This window comes from Lipomyces chichibuensis (assembly GCF_038497645.1).
Source record: "Lipomyces chichibuensis strain CBS 12929 unplaced genomic scaffold V1513scaffold_18, whole genome shotgun sequence".
Lineage (NCBI taxonomy): Eukaryota > Fungi > Ascomycota > Lipomycetes > Lipomycetales > Lipomycetaceae > Lipomyces > Lipomyces chichibuensis.
The window spans coordinates 158470-179685 of record NW_027117470.1 but is presented as its reverse complement, the minus strand read 5'-3'; the positions used below and the strand labels follow the sequence as shown (position 1 = coordinate 179685).

The window sequence follows — 21216 nt, the reverse complement described above, 5'->3', positions numbered from 1 at the left end:
TGTCCCAAAACTCATTACATACAAATAGTAATCCACACATATACGATTGCGCAGCAGTCATCCGACATCTATGTCAACGCGATAATATTGCAAAATGGTGCCAAAAAAAGTTCCACGGTCTGAATCTCCAGCAGCATCGTCCAGCTCGCCGGCCCCGGCAACTACAACTCGATCATCATTAGCATTTCCTACACCACCATCGCGGCTCGATTCGCTGTCGCGCCCGCGAGCATCTGCTTCGGGTTTGGCACCCGCATCTTCTGCCAGACTTTCTCGAGCAGACACACCAGGATTGCCATCTGGTACTGGACCGGCATTAGGAGGTGCCGGTGGCCTCAAATTCAAGCCTAAACTAGTTGCGCGAAGACCTAAAGAAGAACGCGATGCTGCTGCTCCAGCCCCGTCATCAGCTCCAGCAGTCTCCTTATCAACGCCTCAATCTACGCGCGGGAGAGGCCGTGGCCGCGGACGAGGTGGTACTTCACGTGGAGGCGGAGGTGCCGCGCGAGGTCGTATTGAAGTGGCAACCGCCGCTGCTGGACCATTCGCTGATCCATCATTTGGTGATCCAAGGAGTTTGAAGGGTCCTTCTTTTGAGAAACGACCTCCATCTTCAGAAAAAGGCCGAGAAGGTCAATTGAAATTTACTACTGCAGACGTCGGGCAAAATTTGAAGGGCTCAGGTGAGAGCGATAGTGACGACGAAGCGATTCGAGAGGGCGTTGAGCGTATCGATATTGCTAAAGTTTCAAAAGTCGGTGGTGCCGATGGAATCGACATGGGTCGCTATTTTCCAATAAGGGATAGCACCGCTACAGATTATTTCGCAGACAGTGGCAGAGTGGCGGAGGAGATAATTGATGAGACGGCTGTTTTTGCACGAGAGGCCGAGGAATTTGTCGGAGTCTTTGGTGATGATGGAGTTGACGACCTTGAACGGAAGCTTTACTTCTTTCAGTTTGCACCTGTCTTACCGGCCTTCGAGTCCTCCCGTACTGGTGAGAAGCTAGAGCAAGGAGTAAAGCTGGAACAAGGAGTAAAGAGTGAGCCGGGCGTTAAAGCAGAATCTTCTCTACCGGCACCGACGGGAAAAATCAAAGCATTATCTGATTCCAGATCTTCTCTTTCGTCCGTGCCAGGTCAAGATGGTCTTGTCGGTCACTTGTATGTTCGAAAATCTGGCAGAGTGAGTATTCGGTGGGGTGGTGTCGAGATGGAGGTTGCTAGAGGCGCAGATACAGAATTTTTGCAAGACGTCATTGTGATTGATCATGCTGATGAGCATAAAGCTACATTATTGGGGCAAATAGCTAAAAAAGTTGTTGTGTCTCCAAATATTGACATATTATTCGGAGAAAGTGAGGAGAGCGAGTAAATATTGAATGTACATAGTGATTCACGGTTGTAATTTTTATCTCTTGCATGTGGTGAAATCTTTCAAAAGTTTTTAGGCTCTGTGGCGACACGTTAATGCAGTGTACTTTTCATTCATATTTTGGATACAAGTGCTATAATCCAATGCCAAAAATTTCATAAATAAGCTACAAGATACGACTAAAGCACAGACAATAATCAATAGAATACACGTGCGCCCATTCATGAATTTTTGTTAAGTACATAAATTGAACTAATACTCCGCCATTACAAAGACGAAATTTGGCTATTTCCCTTCACGACATCCCACTGTTTCTTGCACACGACACAAGACCCACTCGCAAATTTTACTTCGTGTTCTTCTTGGTCTTCTTGACTGTCCTAGGCTTAGGGTTCTTGGCCCGCAAGTGATGCTCAGGAATCCAGCTCTCATCGTATGCCTTAGCAGCACTGCCGGTCGTCTCAGCTGTAGTACTTGAGGGAGTATCAGGAGTCACGGCCTTTGCACGCTTCTTGCCTGAAGTGTTCTTAGGAGCGAAGTACGACTTGACATAAGTGTTATACACGTAGTATCCACCAACACCAAATATACCGCTGAGAATGACGTAAAGGAAGATCCTGCAGCAGAAAGTTATTAATATCATTTCAAATTTAGTCCAAGGAAAAGTCGCACATACATTTGAGGGTCAAAAAAGGAAAGAGGCGGATCCTGTACCGTAATGGTCGAGTTGTATCCTAGGTACTGGACCAACTGACCTTCATACTCGACCAAGAGGCCAACGCGTAGGAAGTAATCCTTAGGTTCGCGATCAAGCGTGAAGCTGTACGGAACAGATGCAGTCGTATGAGGAGCAACGGCTAAGGGTCCAACACGAACGGCGGTGATCTGTTCTAATAAGCATTGATCTCAAAACCAACACCAGATTAACGGACTATCAAGCACGCTAATCTGCGACTGTTGCTCAAATCAAATTCACATCAATTATATAACTTACGTTTTCTAAGGCACTGTCCTTGCCAATTTCGAAGAGCGCACCACCAGCGACCTGGACAATGGCTTCGTTATCCTCCTCATTCCGCAAAGTAATCTCGAGATTGGTCGACTGCGTGTTGTAGATTATCGGAGGATAGGTGTTCGCACTCTCAAGGAACTTTGTCTTCAAAAGAAACTGAGGTGGGGCATCAGGGCCTTCGTCAGGTTCGAAGACTTCCGCGTAAGGCATCTCTGCTGCTGGCTGAGCCGAAGCAACGGCAGCAAAACCGAAAACCGCCAATAGCGCAGCGGATGTTGTCAATCTCATGGCGGGCAGATACAGATCGAAAGAACGTGGATTATTCGTCGTGTGGTCGTACAATTGTCTGTGGACTTAACACAAAAGCAAAAGGACAGGTGGGGATTTTATATTCCCGTTTGGTCTCGAGATCATCAGTCCCACGCATCATAATAATGGACCCGGGCACAACCCTTGCCCACATAGCTTCCACTGAATGATAAGTTGTAACAATGATAATTACGAGATTTCGGTACTACGGGAAGATTTAAATATAGATCTTTCATTAAATTTATATCAAACAAAGGTATATAGTACCTATACTATGTACTGCACACTAACAAAGATAACGCACCAAATGTGGGTTACAATATGGACCGAACTCCGCGATACTTGTCAATGCACTCATCAATGCAATTACTCTGCCTGACTGTCCTCAACCTACAAAGGCAAAATGTGGCAGCCAAGCATCCCCCTTCCTCCCCATCCCTGCCTCGGTGTGAGAATCAGGTTGACTTCCGCACGCGCCTGCGCTTCATCGATGTCTCGAATCACTGTGATTTCAATAGCCGACTATAATATTAATATCTGTAGCCAATATAAATTATCCATCACGGAAATACTTACATTTTCGTTTTCTTGGACAACAGTCGCCAATCGAGTAAGTTTTTGGTGATTACCAGCATGAACAGAGCCAAATTTAACGATTTTATCGCCTTTGATCAAGCCCTAGCATTAACTGTTTAGCTTAACATTCGATCTATGGGAGCGCCTACGCTACATACCGCCTCATGCGCAGGGCTCAGTTCAACGACAGTATTGACGACGGCAAATGCTATGCCATTGGGCTCCGGCTTTCTTTCAACGCCACCAATTGCTGGCACTGATCCCGTGTCCCTCAAACGTGCATGGTGTTCATATAATGCCGTTTCAATTCTTGACATAACAGCTTTCAAGTCATTCCTCAATCGTATAATTCTTGTCCGAGTTATCCGCACTGGTTGTAAATGTGAGCTGCAGTACTTCAAAGTGAGCATTGTACCTACCTTGGGCCACATCAATATCCGATCTAGGGAAACCGTCCGAAGTAATCAAAGGTGTAGTCATATCGACGTTGTGCTAGACGCATTCGTCATTATAAGCCCAATATCCCTAACTGTGGCCGGATCCACTCACGGACTCGAGCACTGATACTAGTGCAGACAACTCTTCCTCTAAATCATGCCGTTGCCGAGATAAGGCCGATAAAGTATTAGAAGGTGAATGACCATTTGACAATGACAACGAGTCCGACGGACTGTGTAGATCCATTGGCATTTTTCGAAAACGGTGAGAGATGCCAGTCCTGTGATCCTTGGATCTTGGATTCAACACACATAGGATCAGCGATGCAGGTCAAAACAAACCCTAACCCAATAGGCGAAGCTTAACTAGCCTTCAAGACTTTTGGGATTGCGAGAACAATCGTCCTACCTAAAGGCTCTGTTTGCATACTAGAACAGACCATTAAAGACGATGTGATTGCTTGAAAGCAATTAATATCAAGCAGAAGTCAATCATCAGGTTAACTTGAGTGCGCCCGGTAATTGGTTGCAGACTCAAACATACCGAACTTCAGCCGCACCGTACTACTTTCAATCGTTAAAAATATTCCGGGGACGGAATGGCTAAAGGTGATCGAAAGCCTCGGGCAATAATATCATCTGGCAATGCAGGGAACAGTTCCAAGTCGAAGGCACCGAAAACAGAGGCAGGAAATGGTCAGTTGCCTCTCCAAAAGGCTGCTCCGTCAGCGAAGTCTATTGTGGCAGCCTCATCATCCTGGACAGGAAAATTGCCCGCGACTTTACTGCATGAACATTGCAGTAAGCTTGGCTGGGAGAAAGTTGCGTATGATATGGTATCTAGATATTTTGCCTAATGTTGCATTGCCAATAATCTCCAACTAATCATGGGGCTGAATTAGAGGCGTTCACCCGGGGGATACACAGCAACTGCGATTCTCGGCCAACGGAACGCGAAAACGTCTCAGATAGAAACACTCAAATTTACCCCGACGGATAGTCTCGTCGGTCCTCAGCCCACTGCTCTAGAAGCACGGCATATTGCGGCAACCTATACTCTTCACCGAATAGCATCGCACAAGAATTTGCAGATGGTGCTTCCAGGGGAGCATAAAAATCTGTGGCGCAAGATGGAGGACATTAGAAGGTTAGAAGTAAAGGATGGGAAGGCGCACAACTACTCTGCAGATCCATTTGTCGTGCAGCGGGAGCGTAACGAAGCCTACGCTGCCGCTATTGCTAAGCGGCAGGCACATGCGGAAGAAACGGCGGCTATAGAGTCTGGGATTGCTCCAGCGAAGCCTCCTACTATCATGAAGAAGGGTTGGGAGCGAGTTTCTGTTATTGATATGTCGAGAGAAGTGAGATCCATGGTGGAAACCTGCATTCGCAAATATCATGTTTGGGAAAATCTATCAAGTAATGGTTGCAACCTCGAAGAAGGCACTATCCAGGAGTTGGTGCAGTTGGGGTTCCGGAAATCCCACGTGAAAGAAGCTGGCGAATATACGTCCTCTGTGCAGGCCGCATTAGGTTAGTTTTGGGAACATCAAAGTCGAAGAAACCAGAATTTAATCATTTTAGAATGGCTCTTGATTCATGTGCCCGAGGATGATTTGCCTCCACGGTTCTTCCCCGAAAATTATACACCTGGAGTCACGTTGATAACAGGATCACTGCAACTTGAGTACGCGGTCAAGCGTCTAGCACAAGCAGGATATCCCATTGAACTTGCGCGTGAGACCATTGAGGAATGTTCCAATAGTGAGTGCAAGGCAGTCGAGAAACTTATGTTTTCCCTTCAATATCCCGACATGGCTTTTGAGTTTATGGATTCTCTCTCTGTTGACGAAGCGTGGGATGAGGAGATTGAAACGCTATCTGCGATTTATGGTGACAGATTCTCTAACCCCCTCCACGAATTTTTTGAGGTCAAGCTGTCCCTGCCGGCATCGGATGTCTATAACAGCGACAATCTATCACTTAGGTTTCACAAGTCGTCAGGCTATCCTTCAGAAAGAATTCCGTCTTTATCGCTATTCGCAACGCAAAACAATCGACTACGGAATCTGCCATCCTACATTCGCCTCTCGGCCGTACTAAGAGCCGCAAACTATGCATCGGAGCATTTTCTAGGCGAACCTATGTGTTTTTCGATTGTCGAATGGATGCAAGAAAATCTAGCCGATATTGTTAACCATCCGGTAAAACTGAAATCTCTGTCTGGGGCTATCTACGGAGTTTCTTTTTCAGGAGAAGCCGACACGGTTAGTAAATTATTTTCGAGCTTGAATCTCAATACAAACCGATCCACGAATCGTTCTATAGGGAGAGCTGCCAACACGAAATCTCTGAACTCACAGGAATTGCTGCATGGTCTCAAATCCAAGCTTGTCGATCCGAAGATGGAAACAATATACAAAGTCAGAAAGAGTCTTCCGGCGTGGGATAAGCGTGAATTAATTGTTTCTACTATTAGGAGAAATCAAGTAACGTTGATAACGGGAGAAACCGGATCCGGAAAATCAACGCAGTCCGTACAGTTCATTCTAGACGACTTAATTTTGTCGGGGATTGGCAATACTGCGAATATAATGTGTACGCAGCCACGAAGGATATCGGCAATGGGACTGGCAGCACGCGTTGCTGAAGAACGAGGATGCCAGGTCGGCGAACAGGTTGGATATGTAATTCGTGGTGAATCGAAGGTTTCCGCAGCAACAATGTTACGGTTCATGACCACGGGCGTGGTTTTGAGAATGCTTCAGAAAGATCCGGACAGTGCTTTGAAACATGTCAGTCACATCTTCATCGACGAAGTTCACGAAAGATCTCTAGACAGCGACTTTTTATTGATTGTTCTGAAACGCCTCGTCGCAAGGAACGCGAAGATCAAGATTGTTTTGATGAGTGCTACCGTTGATGCCAAGATGTTTTCCGACTATTTTAATGGTGCTGGACACGTTAACGTAGAAGGGCGTACATTTCCGGTTGATGATTTGTACGTGGACGAAATTCTGAAGATAACTGGGTTCCGACCACTGGTTAATGTGAGGAATGAAAGGATTGACAAGAAAACGAGGAACACTGAGGATGAAGACGATCAGAGTAAGAAACCCGATGATGCTGAAGATGACATGAACGACCATCTCGAGGACTCCATTATCGGCAAATCGATTGCTGCTCTTGGTGACAGAATAAACTATGATTTTATTACATGTATTGTGAAACATATTGATCTGCAGTTGGGAGATAAAGATGGCGCAATTTTGATTTTCCTTCCGGGAACAGCTGAGATAACCAGATGCATATCTACGATATCGGGAACAAAATTTCATTGCTTGCCTCTTCACGCTTCTCTCGCTCCGTCTGACCAACGCAAGGTATTTCTAACCCCGCCGAAAGGAAAGAGGAAGGTCGTCGCTGCCACGAACGTCGCGGAAACGTCCATTACTATACCTGATGTTGTCGCAGTGATCGATACAGGAAGAGTGAAGGAGACAGTATTCGATCCACAGACAAATATGATAAGACTGGTAGAAACATGGGTATCACAAGCAGCTGCCAAGCAACGACGTGGTCGAGCTGGTCGAGTATCCAGAGGTGCTTGCTACAAATTGTACACTCGTAACGCTGAGAGTACTCGTATGCCTGCTCGGCAAGTACCTGAGATGGGTAGAACCCCTCTTGAGCAACTCTATCTAATGGTGAAGGCTATGAATGTCGGAGATGCTGGAAAATTTTTGGGAGAAGCACTGGATCCACCTCAACTTATGGCAATCGAGGCCGCGAAAAATGTGTTGGTGCAAGTTGGTGCCTTGGATGAAGGTACATTTGAGCTCACAGCACTGGGAACTCATTTATCAACTATTCCTGCAGACTTGAAATGTGCGAAGTTACTGGTGTATGGATCTATATTCGGATGTCTGGAGATCGCCTCGGTGATTGCAGCTATCTTGACTGTCAGGTCACCGTTCATACCGCCTGCTGGAAATCGTGAAGGGTTGAAAAAGTATGTGTGAGTCACTGTGTAAATACTGAGAAACTAACAAATTTAGTGTTCGGGCGACATTCTCAGCTGGCCACGGCGACGTGGTAGCTGATGCTCGCGCGTTCTTGGATTGGGAGGCAAAAGTGAAAGTTTCCTCTTCCCGTTCTGCACGACAATGGTGCGAAGGAAACTATCTCTCCGTTAGAACGTTGGAGGATATCGGATCTACACGTGACCAATATTTGAGTGCCCTTCAGGAGATCGGATTTATTTCGTCAACGACGTTCGCACCCCAGACGTATACAAGCGTACAATTCAATCTTGTCCGGGCTCTTCTTGCCGCGTCGATGAATCCTTCGATAGCGCGCATTCAATTCCCCGACAAAAAGTATCTGGCAATGAGCTCAGGCGCAGTCGAACTAGATCCCGAAGCAAAGACAATCAAGCTATTTACTAGAGATGACGGTCGGGTTTTCATTCATCCTAGCTCGACATTATTTTCGGCACAGTCATTCATAGGAGGTGCTGAATTTATATCATTCTTTCATAAGATGGCGACTTCTAAAATATTTATTCGCGAGCTGACTCCGTTCGGAGCTTACGGTTTACTGATGTTTGGCGGTACACTAGGTACAGATTTATTGGGTCGTGGTGTGACAGTTGGAAATTGGGTTAGACTGAGATGCTGGGCACGAATTGGGGTTCTTGTAGGGCGTATGAGAATACTACTTGATCAGCTTCTCGCTATGAAAATTGAATCCCCAGAAGTTGACGTGAGCCGGCATGAGATTGTACTGCTGGTTAGACGTCTGCTAGATCAGGAAGGCTTATAACAGAAAAAGTATTTGCATAGGTATTGGTGTTTTAGTTTTAGATTTGGAAATTAGAGAATAAGAAGTTATCTAAATGAAAAATATAGAAGAAGGCAGTCATACAAATTGTTAATTACAGCCATGAGATTATGGCAGAAGTTAAAGTTTATAGCTCGACCAGAATGGTGAGTAACCACTTGTTTCCTAACCTGTTACGTCAACGCACCGTGGCTGTATTCGGGAACAAGATACAGGAATTTATGGCCACCAAGAAGCAGCTGTAATGAATACAAGTATTGGCATAGTAACTTATGACTGGAATGAGCTTTTTCATCAGTGATTGTTCGTTCTTTGGATGTCTGCGACCGCGCGATTACCCGTTCGAGCGAACGATGGATTGCGTTCACGCTTGTCTGTAATTGTACTAGTGGTGCACGGACCTCCACAATGCCAGCACTTAAAGCATATTTTGGAGTTTTCACGTATATGCCATTTATGCAACAACAAGTTGGTACGGTCCCAAACAAACAACTATTTTCTTCCTGTATGTCGCAAACTTCGTACGTCCATTCTCCTCATTTTATCGATTAGCATCGCAATTATAATGGACGCGGATACAACTACACGGTTTGTTCCTGAACATCGCAGGACGAACTTCAAGAATAAGGGCCATTTCCGGGCTGATGAGTTGCGTCGCAGACGTGAAGAAGCCCAGGTCGAAATCAGAAAGGCCAAACGCGAGGAGTCCCTTGCTAAGCGACGTAACTTGACTCTACCGCAGACTCCGGTTGATACGATCCAAAGCGAGAGCGACGATGAGACTGGTGCTGAAGCCCAGGTTAGTGATTCGTATATAGTTTATAGAGTTTTTTCATTGAAAGGAATGCTCTGGAGATCATGTTGACTACATGTGATTCGCATTGATTTGAATATGGTCCTGATATTCTGGCTTTTTAGCTCAACGAAGAGCTTCCTGAGATGATTCAGGGAGTTTTTTCAGAGTCGATCGATGCACAGATCCAGGCCACGGTGAAGTTTCGAAAGCTCTTGTCTAAGGAGCGCAATCCACCGATCGAGAAAGTCATTGAGTGCGGCGTGGTGTCACGATTCGTCGAGTTCCTCAAGTCCCCTCACTCGATGCTACAGTTCGAAGCCGCGTGGGCGCTCACAAATATTGCATCTGGATCTTCTCAGCAGACTCGTGTTGTTATTGAGGCTGGTGCAATCAACATCTTTGTTGAGCTTCTCAGTTCATCTGAGGCCGATGTTAGAGAGCAAGCTGTGTGGGCTCTAGGCAACATCGCCGGTGATTCGCCTGCATGCCGTGATATTGTGCTTCAGGCGGGTGCTCTGCGACCGCTTTTGGCCCTTCTAAACGACTCTCGGAAATTGAGTATGCTTAGAAATGCTACATGGACTTTGAGTAACTTCTGCCGTGGCAAGTCACCTCAGCCTGAGTGGGCAGTGGTAAGTGGATGGATGACTGATTGTGAATATTAATCATACAACTGACCAGAACAATATAGATTTCTACTGCTCTTCCGGTTCTTGCTAGACTCATTTACTCGCTCGATGATGAGGTTTTGATTGATGCTTGCTGGGCAATCTCGTACTTGTCGGATGGATCCAATGACAAAATCCAGGCCGTCATCGAGGCTGGAATTCCACGGAGATTAGTTGAGCTTTTACTGTATGTTATAGTCGTGAATGTCGGAATGGTTTCGGTGGCTAATTTTGTAGGCATCCTAACACCTCCGTCCAGACCCCGGCTCTACGGTCAGTCGGCAACATAGTTACTGGAGATGACGTACAGACTCAGGTTATTATCAACTGCGGAGCGTTGCCGGCTCTTCTTTCTCTCCTCTCATCACCAAAGGAAGGTATCCGAAAAGAAGCTTGCTGGACAATCTCCAATATCACTGCAGGCAACTCTGCTCAGATCCAAGCCGTCATTGACAGCAACCTCATTCCACCGTTAATCAACCTTTTGGCAAATGCAGACTTTAAGACTAGAAAGGAGGCATGCTGGGCAATTTCAAATGCTACATCTGGTGGATTGGCCAAGCCAGAGCAGATCAGGTACCTCGTTAACCAAGGTTGCATTAAGCCACTTTGCGATCTGTTGACGTGCATGGACAACAAGATTATTCAGGTCGCTCTCGATGGCCTTGAGAATATATTGAAAGTTGGTGAGCAGGATAAGGCAGAGACCGGCGTCAATACCTATGCTCTGTATATTGAAGAGGCAGGTGGCATGGAGAAGATCCACAACACGCAGACGAATGCCAACGAGGATATATACATGAAGGCATACAACATCATTGACAAATACTTCTCCGAGGAGGATATTGCTGATGATACCGGTCTTGCTCCCCAACAGGCTGGCGAAACCTTTGGTTTCAACGCGCCGAATGCGTCGTTTGGTGGACAGGGCTTCAATTTCTCAAATGGTGACAACACGATGATGTCATAAATAAGTGGCATGTCGTTTAGTACATCACGTTGAGTGAAATACTGTTGCTAATTCAGTATTCTTTATTATTTGTCCGATTTACAATTCATAGAAAAGAGACCTTTATAGGCCACGGCGTACAACTATAACCCGAAGAGTTTTTGTGCGTCTGTTTAGAACGATTTTGTTTGTCATTCATTTAGGTGTCTCTGTTTTTTTGTTCGGCTGTGTCCTTTTTTTTGTATTATTGTATTAATCTATGTACCTATGTATGCGATATATCTTGTTAGGTTGTGATCATGTCATGAGGATGTACGTCATTTTTTATTATTCATGTATTTTCTTCGAATGTATGTATTCCATTTTTATATCATATGATGCGTCCCGATTAATGTATTCCGACATGAGTTTTGTACCGCGGACTTGTTCTAATCGTTAACATGATGTGCTGCGAAAAATGACTCAACTTTTATATTACAGGAAACGAAACAGTAGGACTCCTAACAATACTCCCAATAATGCAGTCCCAAACGAAGTATGATACAAAATGTCGATGAATATGGCAAATTCAGAATAAAAACTTTGACTATAAATCATGCCGATGTCGATTTGTTAGTGCCGCGATTGAGGAAGAGCCTAGTCCCAAAATACTGCTAGCGCCGTATCTGTGAATTTTTCGAGATATTATGGATGATGTCTTGGGCAATGATGGCGCGGACGTCGTCGATTCATTTGGTGTTTTAGTGCTAGCTGATGTAGAGTATTGAGTCTAAAGATAATCAATACATTGCTGAAACATACTGCAGAACGAGGCAACACAACGCAATACATACAGCTCCAATGTTCGCAGACAGGTCGTTTTTGGATGGTGCGTTACCAACCTTTGGCGAGGCTAAATGATATCGGGACTGAATCATTTGTCAGTGTCACTTGAATTTCGCTGTAAAAGATTCATATCCGCACTCTTGGAAGGACAATTCTGCTTCTAGCAAAACTGGCTGCGTGTAACTGCCCATCTGGCGTCACGTTTCTTCTAATCAGTGGGGATCCAACAACGTGAAGTTGTCTATGTGGACCAGCATTTCCGACATCCGGCCCGTCGAAGTAGAACTCACTACTGGAGGCCGATGCAACGCCAAGTGAACCCACGCTTTCTGACTTAATCCTCGCACTGATTGTAGATACAGAACTTGATGACGAAGTGTTTGACAATAACGGCTGCAAGAGTGAGGGGCTTGGAGCCGCTGGGTTGGCAATAGTGGAAGTGTCTTCTGATGGCGCAAATGGCGGTAGCATTGCGTTGGGCGATTGTTGGTATGCGGCTTGGGGAAGTACACGTTTGGGAGGGTATTTCCTTCTCAGACGAGCCATTACTTGTGAAAATTGAGGATGTAGACGTGACCAATGTGAGAATTTGGTGTTGTGCCAATATATCGAAATGCGATGTGCATATGACGTCGTCGGGGAGTGCGGCTTATTGACAATCCCACACATCGCATTGAAGCTTTCACTAGCCGAATAATTCACGGCGTCATACGCGATCCACAACTGAAAGCACATACGCTATGGCTGATCCCGATTCTCCGGAGATGAGTTCTGGTGTGAAGAGGAATGCTTGTGCGTAATTTCACGATATAGCCAGCAAGATCATCATATCGCTAACAAGATAATCCAGTCTCCGTGCTCATGGCAACTGCCAAAAAGCCAAAGCCAGCACACGTCGAGCCATTACATAAATCAACTCAAGGACCACACTCATTCAGAGATGCACTTGCGCCACTTGTGCAGAATCCGGAGAACTTTGTAAAGTCGGGTGAGGTTATAAAATACACTGACGACTATGTGCTGATTCCCGACAAATTCCCCAAGGCGTCTGTTCATCTGTTGATTCTTCCTCGGGAGTTGACGCGGACGAGATTACATCCATTTCAAGCACTGTGCCCTAATGCGAGTAAGATCATCGGAACGAAAGAGTTTTATGACAAGATGAGTAAGATTGTGCGTGAGTGCGAAGATTATGCTGTTAAGCAGCTGGAGGACCTACATAAGAGGAAATTCACCGCTGAGGATCTTAAAGTGGGTATACATTCGACGCCATCAATGTCGAATTTGCATATTCATGTTATATCCGTCGACAATTACTCTGAGAAACTGAAGAATAAGAAACATTATAATTCGTTTAATACACCGTTTTTTGTATCGTTTGACGAATTAGGGACGATTACTACTGATGACGCGAGAATCAAAGGTGGACCACTGTATTGCGCACAGATTGCCAACAAAGGCGATTTAATTTGCTGGAAGTGCGAGAAGAATTTCCAGAATCAGTTTAAGAAGTTGAAAGATCATCTGGAGGAGGAGTTTGCCCTTTGGAAGAAAGAAAAGGCTGCAACTTAACTGATCTATATGGATTAATAAGTATGTAAAATAGGCAAGACTCCAAAATTGTACGATACGGATAGATAAATACTTAGTAAAGAGAAAGAGACAGCGGTTGTAATAATTCAATTTTATGATCGTCGCATCCCTCATGTGCTCGTGGTGGAGCATCTCCTGATTAATTCCATGATAATTGTAGGCGTTCGTGATGGGGATCACTAACATACTACGTCACCTGGCCAACTATAGCTTCCCTTTAAGCTGAGCTAGATTACAGGAAACGCAGATTGTTTTTATACATTTGAATAAAGAGTAAGTAGATGACGACTCCACTGTCTCCAGTGTCTCCATGAGTCATCGGTCTCAATTCATCTTCGCATAAGAAACCTCCCTGGCTTATTGTCGCATTGGTTTAGGCCGTCTCCGAACATCACAGGTACGTTGACGTCCTGCAGAGGGCCGGTCATGTAGTACTCATATCTAAGTCCTGTCATGCGTCTACATCTGCAAGAGCTACGACGACTACTTTTGCATACCATGCTGAAAGTTATTGGAAGTCTGTTTCAAGACAAGTCCAAAGTAAACTAAATGATACATATCTATCACTGCCAAGTGGTGTCAGACGAAACGCGTCTCGTACACAGATTTATGTGAACGGCGCGGTTTCAAATTAAATTGATAAGTTATTTATTGACTATAATTGATGGTTACCCTAATCCTATCATAAAATTAGCCAATTTTTGTTATTCTGGGCTCTGTGAACGAAGCCGTGCTTAGAGCAGTTGTTCGAGATTAAGAGAAATAACTATCCACTTTAACGGCAGTCACCCTAACCACATCCAGTTTTAGAGGTTTTGCACTCTCGTGCTCCACAACTGTTAATTCATTCACTGTATTCAATAATCATTGGCCACTCAAGTGCACTTTTACCTGGCGGTCACAGAAACATTTCTACTGGCTTGGACTTAAGTACTGATTTAGCAGTCCAATGCTTTTCGAAGGGAAGCATTTCCGGGGGAATGCGCTTGTGAGGGTATGTCGTCCACAATCCCATGCCGTCTATTTCAAAATAACGCCGGGCCCCTTTCGCTGAATTGATTGACTGACATCGTTGCTATCAATAGATTGGCTTAGCGAGTAAGTTTTACGGATTGGGAAATATCAACGCGGAGAGAATATGCGCCCGTCTAGGATTCTATCCTAATATACGGTTTCACCAATTGACCGAACCGGATTTGCTCGCAATGGCCAAGGAGCTCAATACGTATACCATCGAGGACGAGAAGAGACAGCTTATGCGGGATAACCTGAACAGAAAGAGAATTGCTGGTACTTATTCTGGTAGACGTCATGCTATGGGGTACGTGTTGTTATTTTGCGTCTAAGAATGCCGGTGTCAATCGCTTTGTGTGACAGTGAGTGCTGATGGGAATTTAGTTATCCCATTCGTGGTCAGCGAACAAAGAGAAATGCTCAGACGGCGAAGAGACTCAACAAAGTTTTCAGACGGGGATATGCTACTGATGCTGTTGGTGTATTATTTCCCAGTACTACTTGGTATAGGTATGATCAGTCTACAAGATCTTTGCCGTTCATACTGATTTTGAGCTAACGTCACCAAATTTTAGTGGAGTTATGGGGGCTTTAACTAGGGCATTCCAATTTTTCAGGAAGTAAGTTGTTTTTTCCTCGAGGACGAAAACGAGAGACAGGTTATCTTCGTATATCATAATCTTTGTAATAGGTACAGGGCATTTGTTATTTCAATGCGATGAAAAGTTAGATATGGCTGTATCATGAATAAGGAGTAAGGTTAAGTTTCAGTCGCCAGTTGTCTATGAAGAACAAAAACGCAGGCACGTGTTCTATATACAATAGTAAAGACGGACAAAATGTCTAATTGCCAACCCCGCTACCAGTCTTCCAAATATCTTACAACGGTCATATCGCCGGAATTACTTTAACACTGTAACGTGCAAACCCGCTCGCAGATTTCTTAACTGGAAGGCATCGCTTCCGTATATAGTCCAATTAAACAGTTAGGCTCTCTCCGCAGTAATATTCGGCTACAAAGAATTAATACTGTTAACACTAAAATAATTAACATCTCGGTATACGAGAAATATGTGACATAGGCGAGTGAGACATCGCAATCCCACATTTTACCGCACATAAAAAATAATGCTCACCTTTTCCGAAACTCCACAACACCATTGCCCGACTCGTCAATGGCCTCTTTGGAAATCATATATATACTAGCAGCGTCCTCTTTCTGAGCAATACCACGAACTGACCAAAGTTAGAAGCAAACCAAACTTTAGGTGCTTTGCCGATTTCGACACGAGAACTTACCATCTAAGCATAATCCCGTCTTACCGTCAATTAAAATGAAACCATTCGCGCGTATATTGAAAGTGCTTGAACTATAAACAGAACCTCAATGTTAGCACTGCAGCAATCTGGCCATTACGAGACCTGATTCGATCTAGATCGAATTGAGGTGTCACGCCATACGCTACGCACATTTTATCAAACCATGAGTAGGAGCTCGACGCATAGTCCATTCTGGAACTTCGGTATATCTGGTCGTGCTAAGGCCAGAAGTACGAACCTGTGTGATAAAGCTTGGAAGTATCGAATGTTGATCACAAGTAGAGGTCCCAACAGTGCTACGCGTTGCCGCACAGAACCCTACGCTTTTAGAAGTTGTTGAAACCCTCTCCAGCCCAGAAAAGAATGAATTATGTAATCCACTTTGAGACCGCCAGCGGGAAAGATATACGTCTATCGCACCCATGATGAGATGGGATTATTCGTACTCCATACACAGTTATCTAGTTAATGAGGTAAGCGACCTTAGACCGGACCCATTTAGATAACCGATCTATTGATCGCGAAACTTACTGGACTCTGTGATCAAGGGCATTTCGTGCTTCATATCCAGGGGTTACGCGGATATCCACGACTGCTTCTGCAAGCCGCCAACGACCCGTGAAGTCACAGCAAGGTTTTTCCGCTAAATAGCAAAGAATACAATACTGGCGACAATGTTTCTTGCGCTACTATCCTATATCGGCATAATCATAGGCTTCATATTTCTTACCTTGGCAATAGGTACACTTTGATTCTCTGCATGCCAGCTTACCACGATTAACGATTTAATAGCTGCCGGCTTATATTATTTATCAGAACTAGTCGAAGAGCACTCAAGGTTTACCAAACGACTATTAGAAAAGCTGATATATTGCATTATTGCCACTCATGTTCTTCTTTTGGTTTTCGACCACTTCCCGTTCTGGTTGACTCTGTTCTCCATCGGAACGCAGGTTGTCTATTATCAGAACTTGAAGCAATTTCCGTTTATCCAACTATCTAGCGGTGTATTTATCTCCAGCTGCGGTACGTAATTTTAGAGAGAGAAGCGTGAATGAGAAAGTTCTGATGTTGTGGGTTAGTGTTGGTATTACTAAACCACTATTTCTGGTTCCAGCATTTCTCGCGCCCCTCAATTCCACCGCCAAGCCTCCGCTCATCACCTTTGTACGAGCCGCCATCTGTATTTCCGTCATTTTCGGAGGTGTCTTCGTTCTTTGGTATTTGTGTCTGGCTCGTTCCGTTTTCCCTATTCGTCTCATTGAGTGCAGGCGACAACGTACTTCCTAGCACTGTTGAGTCGACGAACGGATTTGGCTCCGGTATGGGAGACGGGGAACGCGCAGGAACGGCGACGTTGAGAAAGGGACAAGGTATGGCGAAGGTAGTGATTGGCAAGGTGCAGGAAGGAGTTGCGGAAGTTGCGCGTGTTATTGGATGGGGCGATGACCCACGAAGTGGAAGTGGCAGAATTGTGTAGATGATGGGAGGAATTTACGTGAATTAAATAGGATGTATAACACTTTCCATGAAGATGAATCTGGTTACGACAAATGAGTGTAATTGTACTAAATAAGTCACAAGGGAATGAATAATGCGTTGCTCTTAATTGTTCAATAATTACCCAAAACTCCGTATGCAAAGTCGAACTGTACCAATATACTTGTTCTATAAATAAATAAGAGATGAGTCAATAGAACCTAAAACCTCGGCTTTCTCTTTCGACCGGTGAACTGACTGTCCAAAGCCACAAGTTTTCCACGTTTCCTCATAAGTTCCTTCTTTCGAAGAATATACTCTTTCCTTGATTCTTCTTTCTTATCCCTCTTTGGCCTAGTCGTCGCCGATTTGTCGATTTTAACACCATGCAAATTGATGTCGTTGCTATTGACATTACCTGCCGTCAAAATGAGATAATATTTCTTGTTCTTCTTGCTCTCTTCATCATCAACCACCAAACCACCAGAAAATCCGGCGGTTTTTGCTGCCCTGAGGATACTTTCCGTTTGCCGATCATCTCGCGGGTAAAACTGACAAGCGACCTTTCCTCCCCGCCTCACAGCTGCGTACAAACTATCAAAAAATCTGGCAAGCCGTTTTTTTGGATCCGCATTCGATGAATCCGCGTTACATAGCCACTGAATAGCACTGATGCTAATCACTGCATCAAAAGTGCCGGCACGGAACGGGACACCATTGCCCATATCTGCTAGTAACAAGTCACCTTCCACATCACGATCGAGCGCGACGGCGAGCATGGCCGGCGATATATCCATACCGACCCAAATGTGACCACCTTCTTGTGAGAGAATCTCGCCGGAGAGACCGGAGCCGCAGCCTATGTCGAGAATGTGTTGATGTGGTGGAAGGGCGAGCACATCTAGAGCGCGGAGAGTCATCGCCGCTTGAATGTGTTGTATTCGAGAGGAGGAGGTGTACTTTTTCGATTCGACATCGGAGTAGAAAACTTCTGGAGGTGCCGAAATCTCAGGACGAGACATGGTTTAGATAGAGACAGATGTTGCGTGGTCGAAAGTGTTGATAGCAAGAGAATTCGAGGAAGAAAAAATCTCGACTCTTGGGAGTTCAACGCCGTCATCAGCGCCGCACGATTAGTTACCAACAGAATATGCTTGCTTATTATTTTCGAGAAAACACGCGAGCGCACGATTCGATCTTCTTATACTCAATTCGCAATAGGCTGTTTATTATTCTCCCACTAGTACTGTATCTTTTGGTAACAAATGTCAATTTATAACATTAAATAACTATCATTTGCAATAGCCTGTTGATTATTCGCTTAGTATAATATTTTGGATTTTCCATGAAATTTTCCCGATTATTCTCCTCGTCAGGCCAGAAGAAATGTCATTTCGGAATTCTTACAAAAACTGTGCGAGGCCAACTACGTATAATATCTACCAGCAACGAGGAGAGCTATCCAGTATATAGTATATGTAGTAAGCTCCATACATTGCCGAGTGTCAGCTACTGCAATCACGCCAGAAACTGTGACAAGACACCGAATTACAAGATATTGATTGGTTCGACACAGCGTAAAAGCTTTTGAATTACAACTAAACCCAAATGGAGACAATGTCCGACGCGAATTTTCCAATACGACATCGTCATTCGGCCGCAGAATTGAATCAGATATTATGAAATAGTAATATTTATAACTTTGCACACTGTAGACACAGAAAAGGTACAATTATCGACCCCCGAGATTTCGCAACAACATCCACTAGCAAGTTGCCGCACTGGAGGGACTTCGATAGTGTCTGTATCATTGTAATGACGTAAAAAGCTAAATTAGAAAGAAACCAGTCTCCCAGATATCTGCCTATATCAAACGATATTATTTTACAGAGCAAAACTACATTAAAATGATTTTAGTGATCATGGCGGGTTGGGAGAAAGAATTATACGAGTTACCCGGTGCCGATGATTCCCAGGTACAACCGTAGGTACGCTGTTTTACTGCGGTTTAGGTCGGTACCTACGCAATGGTCCAACCAGCAACAATTTTACCGGCAATTTCGTTGTGGTTTTCCCGGACAAATTTACACGCCGTCATCTATTCCTCCTTCTATCACCCCCTCCCCTTTCCGCCCCTTCCAGTTCCCCAGTATATTTGGCTATAACAACGATGCTGAGAACTACTCTCGCGAAGGTACAACACCTCTATAGGCCAATTGATCTACGAGAGTCGTTTGCTAACTGCATCACAGACTCTTGCGCGCTCCCCGATCCCCATCGTCGGCGCGCGGTCGGCGACCACATTGTCGTCCGACATCTTCAAACCATTGAAGTATGGCGGCAAGTACACTGTCACCTTGATCCCTGGTACGTTTTACAATTTGTTAAGTCTGGTGTTTAATTGGCGCAAAAGTAATGCAGATTCGTCTGTATTCTGAGCCGGAATATCCACGAGTGCACAGGATATGTCGCCACATCGGTAGTCTTTCTATCGACACTGCTCACTGCTGCATTTCTTGCTAGTACTAATTACTTGCAGGTGACGGTATCGGTGCGGAGGTTGCTGAGTCAGTCAAGGCTATCTTCAAGGCCGATAATGTCCCCATAGACTGGGAGCAGATTGATGTCACCGGTGTCGGTGCCTCTGAGGAAGGTTTCCGTGAGAGTGTTCAGTCGCTCAAGAAGAATAAAGTTGGTCTGAAGGGTATACTCTTCACCCCCGTCGAGCGAAGTGGACACGCCTCCTTCAACGTCGCGCTTCGACAAGAACTCGACATCTTCGCCTCGCTCGTTCTCATCAAGAACATCCCCGGCGTCAAGACTAGACACGACGGTATAGACATGTGCTTGATCCGTGAGAACACTGAGGGTGAGTACTCTGGTCTCGAGCACCAGTCAGTCTCCGGCGTTGTTGAGTCCCTCAAGATCATTACCAAGTACAAATCCGAGCGAATTTCGCGATTCGCTTTCGAATTTGCTCTCAAGAACAACCGCAAGAAAGTCACGGTCGTTCACAAGGCCAACATTATGAAGCTGGCCGACGGTCTCTTCAGACGCACCGTCCAAGATATGGGCGCCGAGTACCCCACCATCACCACAAACGACATGATTGTCGACAACGCGTCCATGCAGGCAGTTTCCTACCCTCAGCAGTTCGACGTTCTGGTTCTCCCTAACCTTTACGGTTCCATCTTGTCTAACATCGGCGCTGGTCTTGTTGGCGGACCTGGCTTGATTCCAGGCTGCAACATAGGGCGTGAAATCGCTGTGTTCGAGCCTGGCTGCCGACACGTCGGTCTCGATATCAAGGGTCAAAATCAGGCCAACCCCACTGCTCTCCTCTTGTCTGCGACTATGCTTCTCCGCCACTTGGGTCTCGATGACCACGCCGACCGTATCTCCAAGGCCGTCTACGCCGTTCTAGCGGAGGGCAAAGTCAGAACCCCGGACCTCAACGGTACCTCCAGCACCTCCGACTTCACAAGGGCTGCTCTTGATAAGATGGAGGCCCTGTACTAGATATATCGGAATTAGAATGTGTTCAGGCTATTTGGATGAGTTATTTGTGACTAGGCATGACTATAGTGCTACGTTTTGATGAACTACTGTATCAGTGAGTTCGAGCACGAAAAAAGGGTTTGAGCTATGATGTTATTTGGTTTTCATTTATTTCAATTGTACCAATATGCGTTTTCGATTAATATTTGCAGTGTAGATCGTTTTAATAGTCGCTCGCGCTCAGTCTATGTTCATCTTGTAGACTTGTGATGAGACTGCTGTCAGCTCCGCCTGTATGCATATTAGTTCTTAGAATGGATTCATTGCATAGTAATATTGTGAAGGGTATGATTCCAATTCGCCAAATATCTCCCGGCACTTCTCGCCCCGCGATTTTCACGTTTATCATGCACACCTTGCATAGCGACAAGACCCAGAATCAATCTTGTAGATTAATCTCTTCTCACCTATAATATTACAGCGATGTAAAGCATTTGTTTGCACGCATTCATCAAGGTTATTG

The 21216-nt window shown here is 45.1% G+C and overlaps 12 protein-coding genes across 12 annotated transcripts; 7 read left to right on the top strand and 5 right to left on the bottom strand.

The window, feature by feature from the left end:
• Positions 1-9: 9 nt before the first annotated feature.
• V1513DRAFT_445835 (RNA polymerase III RPC4-domain-containing protein) lies at positions 10-1544 on the top strand. The gene has a single exon (XM_066898174.1). It carries the CDS (start codon positions 95-97, stop codon positions 1373-1375), a length of 1281 nt encoding a protein of 426 aa, XP_066753269.1. The 5' UTR covers positions 10-94; the 3' UTR covers positions 1376-1544.
• V1513DRAFT_445833 (uncharacterized protein) lies at positions 1428-2777 on the bottom strand. Its single transcript, XM_066898173.1, has 3 exons — positions 2370-2777; positions 2052-2260; positions 1428-1992 (listed from the first exon to the last, which is right to left on the bottom strand). The coding sequence occupies exons 1-3, from the start codon at positions 2673-2675 to the stop codon at positions 1722-1724; spliced, it is 786 nt and encodes a 261-aa protein (XP_066753268.1). The 5' UTR covers positions 2676-2777; the 3' UTR covers positions 1428-1721.
• A 135-nt stretch (positions 2778-2912) lies between these two features.
• V1513DRAFT_445832 (uncharacterized protein) lies at positions 2913-4008 on the bottom strand. Its single transcript, XM_066898172.1, has 4 exons — positions 3692-4008; positions 3431-3642; positions 3273-3374; positions 2913-3218 (listed from the first exon to the last, which is right to left on the bottom strand). Exons 1-4 carry the CDS (start codon positions 3750-3752, stop codon positions 3087-3089), a joined length of 507 nt encoding a protein of 168 aa, XP_066753267.1. The 5' UTR covers positions 3753-4008; the 3' UTR covers positions 2913-3086.
• A 112-nt stretch (positions 4009-4120) lies between these two features.
• V1513DRAFT_445827 (P-loop containing nucleoside triphosphate hydrolase protein) lies at positions 4121-8817 on the top strand. Its single transcript, XM_066898171.1, has 4 exons — positions 4121-4545; positions 4612-5242; positions 5294-7721; positions 7768-8817. Exons 1-4 carry the CDS (start codon positions 4309-4311, stop codon positions 8531-8533), a joined length of 4062 nt encoding a protein of 1353 aa, XP_066753266.1. The 5' UTR covers positions 4121-4308; the 3' UTR covers positions 8534-8817.
• Positions 8818-9085: 268 nt separating this feature from the next.
• On the top strand, positions 9086-11447 carry V1513DRAFT_445824 (armadillo-type protein). The gene is made up of 4 exons (XM_066898170.1): positions 9086-9350; positions 9470-9979; positions 10039-10202; positions 10253-11447. Exons 1-4 carry the CDS (start codon positions 9117-9119, stop codon positions 10983-10985), a joined length of 1641 nt encoding a protein of 546 aa, XP_066753265.1. The 5' UTR covers positions 9086-9116; the 3' UTR covers positions 10986-11447.
• On the bottom strand, positions 11281-12712 carry V1513DRAFT_445818 (uncharacterized protein). Its single transcript, XM_066898169.1, has 3 exons — positions 11928-12712; positions 11798-11872; positions 11281-11733 (listed from the first exon to the last, which is right to left on the bottom strand). Exons 1-3 carry the CDS (start codon positions 12522-12524, stop codon positions 11551-11553), a joined length of 855 nt encoding a protein of 284 aa, XP_066753264.1. The 5' UTR covers positions 12525-12712; the 3' UTR covers positions 11281-11550.
• Positions 12405-13488, top strand: V1513DRAFT_445817 (HIT-like domain-containing protein). Its single transcript, XM_066898168.1, has 2 exons — positions 12405-12581; positions 12640-13488. The coding sequence occupies exons 1-2, from the start codon at positions 12530-12532 to the stop codon at positions 13359-13361; spliced, it is 774 nt and encodes a 257-aa protein (XP_066753263.1). The 5' UTR covers positions 12405-12529; the 3' UTR covers positions 13362-13488.
• Positions 13489-14141: 653 nt separating this feature from the next.
• On the top strand, positions 14142-15251 carry V1513DRAFT_445813 (mitochondrial 37S ribosomal protein uS13m). Its single transcript, XM_066898167.1, has 4 exons — positions 14142-14376; positions 14468-14703; positions 14781-14906; positions 14972-15251. The coding sequence occupies exons 1-4, from the start codon at positions 14332-14334 to the stop codon at positions 15018-15020; spliced, it is 456 nt and encodes a 151-aa protein (XP_066753262.1). The 5' UTR covers positions 14142-14331; the 3' UTR covers positions 15021-15251.
• V1513DRAFT_464706 (uncharacterized protein) lies at positions 15132-15975 on the bottom strand. The gene is made up of 4 exons (XM_066900008.1): positions 15867-15975; positions 15696-15766; positions 15533-15632; positions 15132-15409 (listed from the first exon to the last, which is right to left on the bottom strand). Exons 1-4 carry the CDS (start codon positions 15905-15907, stop codon positions 15340-15342), a joined length of 282 nt encoding a protein of 93 aa, XP_066753261.1. The 5' UTR covers positions 15908-15975; the 3' UTR covers positions 15132-15339.
• A 167-nt stretch (positions 15976-16142) lies between these two features.
• V1513DRAFT_445808 (transmembrane adaptor Erv26) lies at positions 16143-17325 on the top strand. The gene is made up of 3 exons (XM_066898166.1): positions 16143-16457; positions 16509-16742; positions 16799-17325. Exons 1-3 carry the CDS (start codon positions 16391-16393, stop codon positions 17194-17196), a joined length of 699 nt encoding a protein of 232 aa, XP_066753260.1. The 5' UTR covers positions 16143-16390; the 3' UTR covers positions 17197-17325.
• Positions 17257-18330, bottom strand: V1513DRAFT_445807 (S-adenosyl-L-methionine-dependent methyltransferase). Its single transcript, XM_066898165.1, has one exon. The coding sequence runs from the start codon at positions 18215-18217 to the stop codon at positions 17417-17419; it is 801 nt and encodes a 266-aa protein (XP_066753259.1). The 5' UTR covers positions 18218-18330; the 3' UTR covers positions 17257-17416.
• Positions 18331-19291: 961 nt separating this feature from the next.
• V1513DRAFT_415556 (uncharacterized protein) lies at positions 19292-21024 on the top strand. Its single transcript, XM_066895816.1, has 3 exons — positions 19292-19389; positions 19448-19562; positions 19735-21024. Exons 1-3 carry the CDS (start codon positions 19366-19368, stop codon positions 20712-20714), a joined length of 1119 nt encoding a protein of 372 aa, XP_066753258.1. The 5' UTR covers positions 19292-19365; the 3' UTR covers positions 20715-21024.
• Positions 21025-21216: the final 192 nt, after the last annotated feature.

Excerpts from the sequence above, each read along its gene's own strand:
- V1513DRAFT_445835 (XM_066898174.1), top strand. The coding sequence starts at position 95 with ATGGTGCCAAAAAAAGTTCCACGGTCTGAATCTCCAGCAGCATCGTCC.
- V1513DRAFT_415556 (XM_066895816.1), top strand. The coding sequence starts at position 19,366 with ATGCTGAGAACTACTCTCGCGAAG. Across the intron at positions 19,390-19,447 it reads TGAGAACTACTCTCGCGAAG|ACTCTTGCGCGCTCCCCGAT; the intron begins GTACAACACCTC and ends ACTGCATCACAG. Across the intron at positions 19,563-19,734 it reads CACTGTCACCTTGATCCCTG|GTGACGGTATCGGTGCGGAG; the intron begins GTACGTTTTACA and ends AATTACTTGCAG.
- V1513DRAFT_445818 (XM_066898169.1), bottom strand. The coding sequence starts at position 12,524 with ATGTGCTTTCAGTTGTGGATCGCGTATGACGCCGTGAATTATTCGGCT. Across the intron at positions 11,873-11,927 it reads GCAGAATTGTCCTTCCAAGA|TCCCGATATCATTTAGCCTC; the intron begins GTGCGGATATGA and ends CAAATGATTCAG. Across the intron at positions 11,734-11,797 it reads TGTCTGCGAACATTGGAGCT|ACTCAATACTCTACATCAGC; the intron begins GTATGTATTGCG and ends GATTATCTTTAG.
- V1513DRAFT_445827 (XM_066898171.1), top strand. The coding sequence starts at position 4,309 with ATGGCTAAAGGTGATCGAAAGCCTCGGGCAATAATATCATCTGGCAAT. Across the intron at positions 4,546-4,611 it reads AGAAAGTTGCGTATGATATG|AGGCGTTCACCCGGGGGATA; the intron begins GTATCTAGATAT and ends GGGCTGAATTAG. Across the intron at positions 5,243-5,293 it reads CTCTGTGCAGGCCGCATTAG|AATGGCTCTTGATTCATGTG; the intron begins GTTAGTTTTGGG and ends TAATCATTTTAG.
- V1513DRAFT_445824 (XM_066898170.1), top strand. The coding sequence starts at position 9,117 with ATGGACGCGGATACAACTACACGGTTTGTTCCTGAACATCGCAGGACG. Across the intron at positions 9,351-9,469 it reads AGACTGGTGCTGAAGCCCAG|CTCAACGAAGAGCTTCCTGA; the intron begins GTTAGTGATTCG and ends CTGGCTTTTTAG. Across the intron at positions 10,203-10,252 it reads AGATTAGTTGAGCTTTTACT|GCATCCTAACACCTCCGTCC; the intron begins GTATGTTATAGT and ends CTAATTTTGTAG.
- V1513DRAFT_464706 (XM_066900008.1), bottom strand. The coding sequence starts at position 15,907 with ATGGACTATGCGTCGAGCTCCTACTCATGGTTTGATAAAAT. Across the intron at positions 15,633-15,695 it reads GACGGGATTATGCTTAGATG|TTCGTGGTATTGCTCAGAAA; the intron begins GTAAGTTCTCGT and ends AACTTTGGTCAG. Across the intron at positions 15,410-15,532 it reads GTTGTGGAGTTTCGGAAAAG|CCGAATATTACTGCGGAGAG; the intron begins GTGAGCATTATT and ends AATTCTTTGTAG.
- V1513DRAFT_445813 (XM_066898167.1), top strand. The coding sequence starts at position 14,332 with ATGCTTTTCGAAGGGAAGCATTTCCGGGGGAATGCGCTTGTGAGG. Across the intron at positions 14,377-14,467 it reads GGGGGAATGCGCTTGTGAGG|ATTGGCTTAGCGAGTAAGTT; the intron begins GTATGTCGTCCA and ends TGCTATCAATAG. Across the intron at positions 14,907-14,971 it reads CCCAGTACTACTTGGTATAG|TGGAGTTATGGGGGCTTTAA; the intron begins GTATGATCAGTC and ends ACCAAATTTTAG.
- V1513DRAFT_445807 (XM_066898165.1), bottom strand. The coding sequence starts at position 18,217 with ATGTCTCGTCCTGAGATTTCGGCACCTCCAGAAGTTTTCTACTCCGAT.
- V1513DRAFT_445833 (XM_066898173.1), bottom strand. The coding sequence starts at position 2,675 with ATGAGATTGACAACATCCGCTGCGCTATTGGCGGTTTTCGGTTTTGCT. Across the intron at positions 2,261-2,369 it reads AGGACAGTGCCTTAGAAAAC|ATCACCGCCGTTCGTGTTGG; the intron begins GTAAGTTATATA and ends TTATTAGAACAG. Across the intron at positions 1,993-2,051 it reads TCCTTTTTTGACCCTCAAAT|GATCTTCCTTTACGTCATTC; the intron begins GTATGTGCGACT and ends TTTCTGCTGCAG.
- V1513DRAFT_445832 (XM_066898172.1), bottom strand. The coding sequence starts at position 3,752 with ATGACTACACCTTTGATTACTTCGGACGGTTTCCCTAGATCGGATATT. Across the intron at positions 3,643-3,691 it reads GGATATTGATGTGGCCCAAG|TGCGGATAACTCGGACAAGA; the intron begins GTAGGTACAATG and ends ATTTACAACCAG. Across the intron at positions 3,375-3,430 it reads TGAGCCCTGCGCATGAGGCG|GGCTTGATCAAAGGCGATAA; the intron begins GTATGTAGCGTA and ends AGTTAATGCTAG.
- V1513DRAFT_445817 (XM_066898168.1), top strand. The coding sequence starts at position 12,530 with ATGGCTGATCCCGATTCTCCGGAGATGAGTTCTGGTGTGAAGAGGAAT. Across the intron at positions 12,582-12,639 it reads TGGTGTGAAGAGGAATGCTT|TCTCCGTGCTCATGGCAACT; the intron begins GTGCGTAATTTC and ends AAGATAATCCAG.
- V1513DRAFT_445808 (XM_066898166.1), top strand. The coding sequence starts at position 16,391 with ATGTTTCTTGCGCTACTATCCTATATCGGCATAATCATAGGCTTCATA. Across the intron at positions 16,458-16,508 it reads ATTTCTTACCTTGGCAATAG|CTGCCGGCTTATATTATTTA; the intron begins GTACACTTTGAT and ends ACGATTTAATAG. Across the intron at positions 16,743-16,798 it reads TGTATTTATCTCCAGCTGCG|TGTTGGTATTACTAAACCAC; the intron begins GTACGTAATTTT and ends GTTGTGGGTTAG.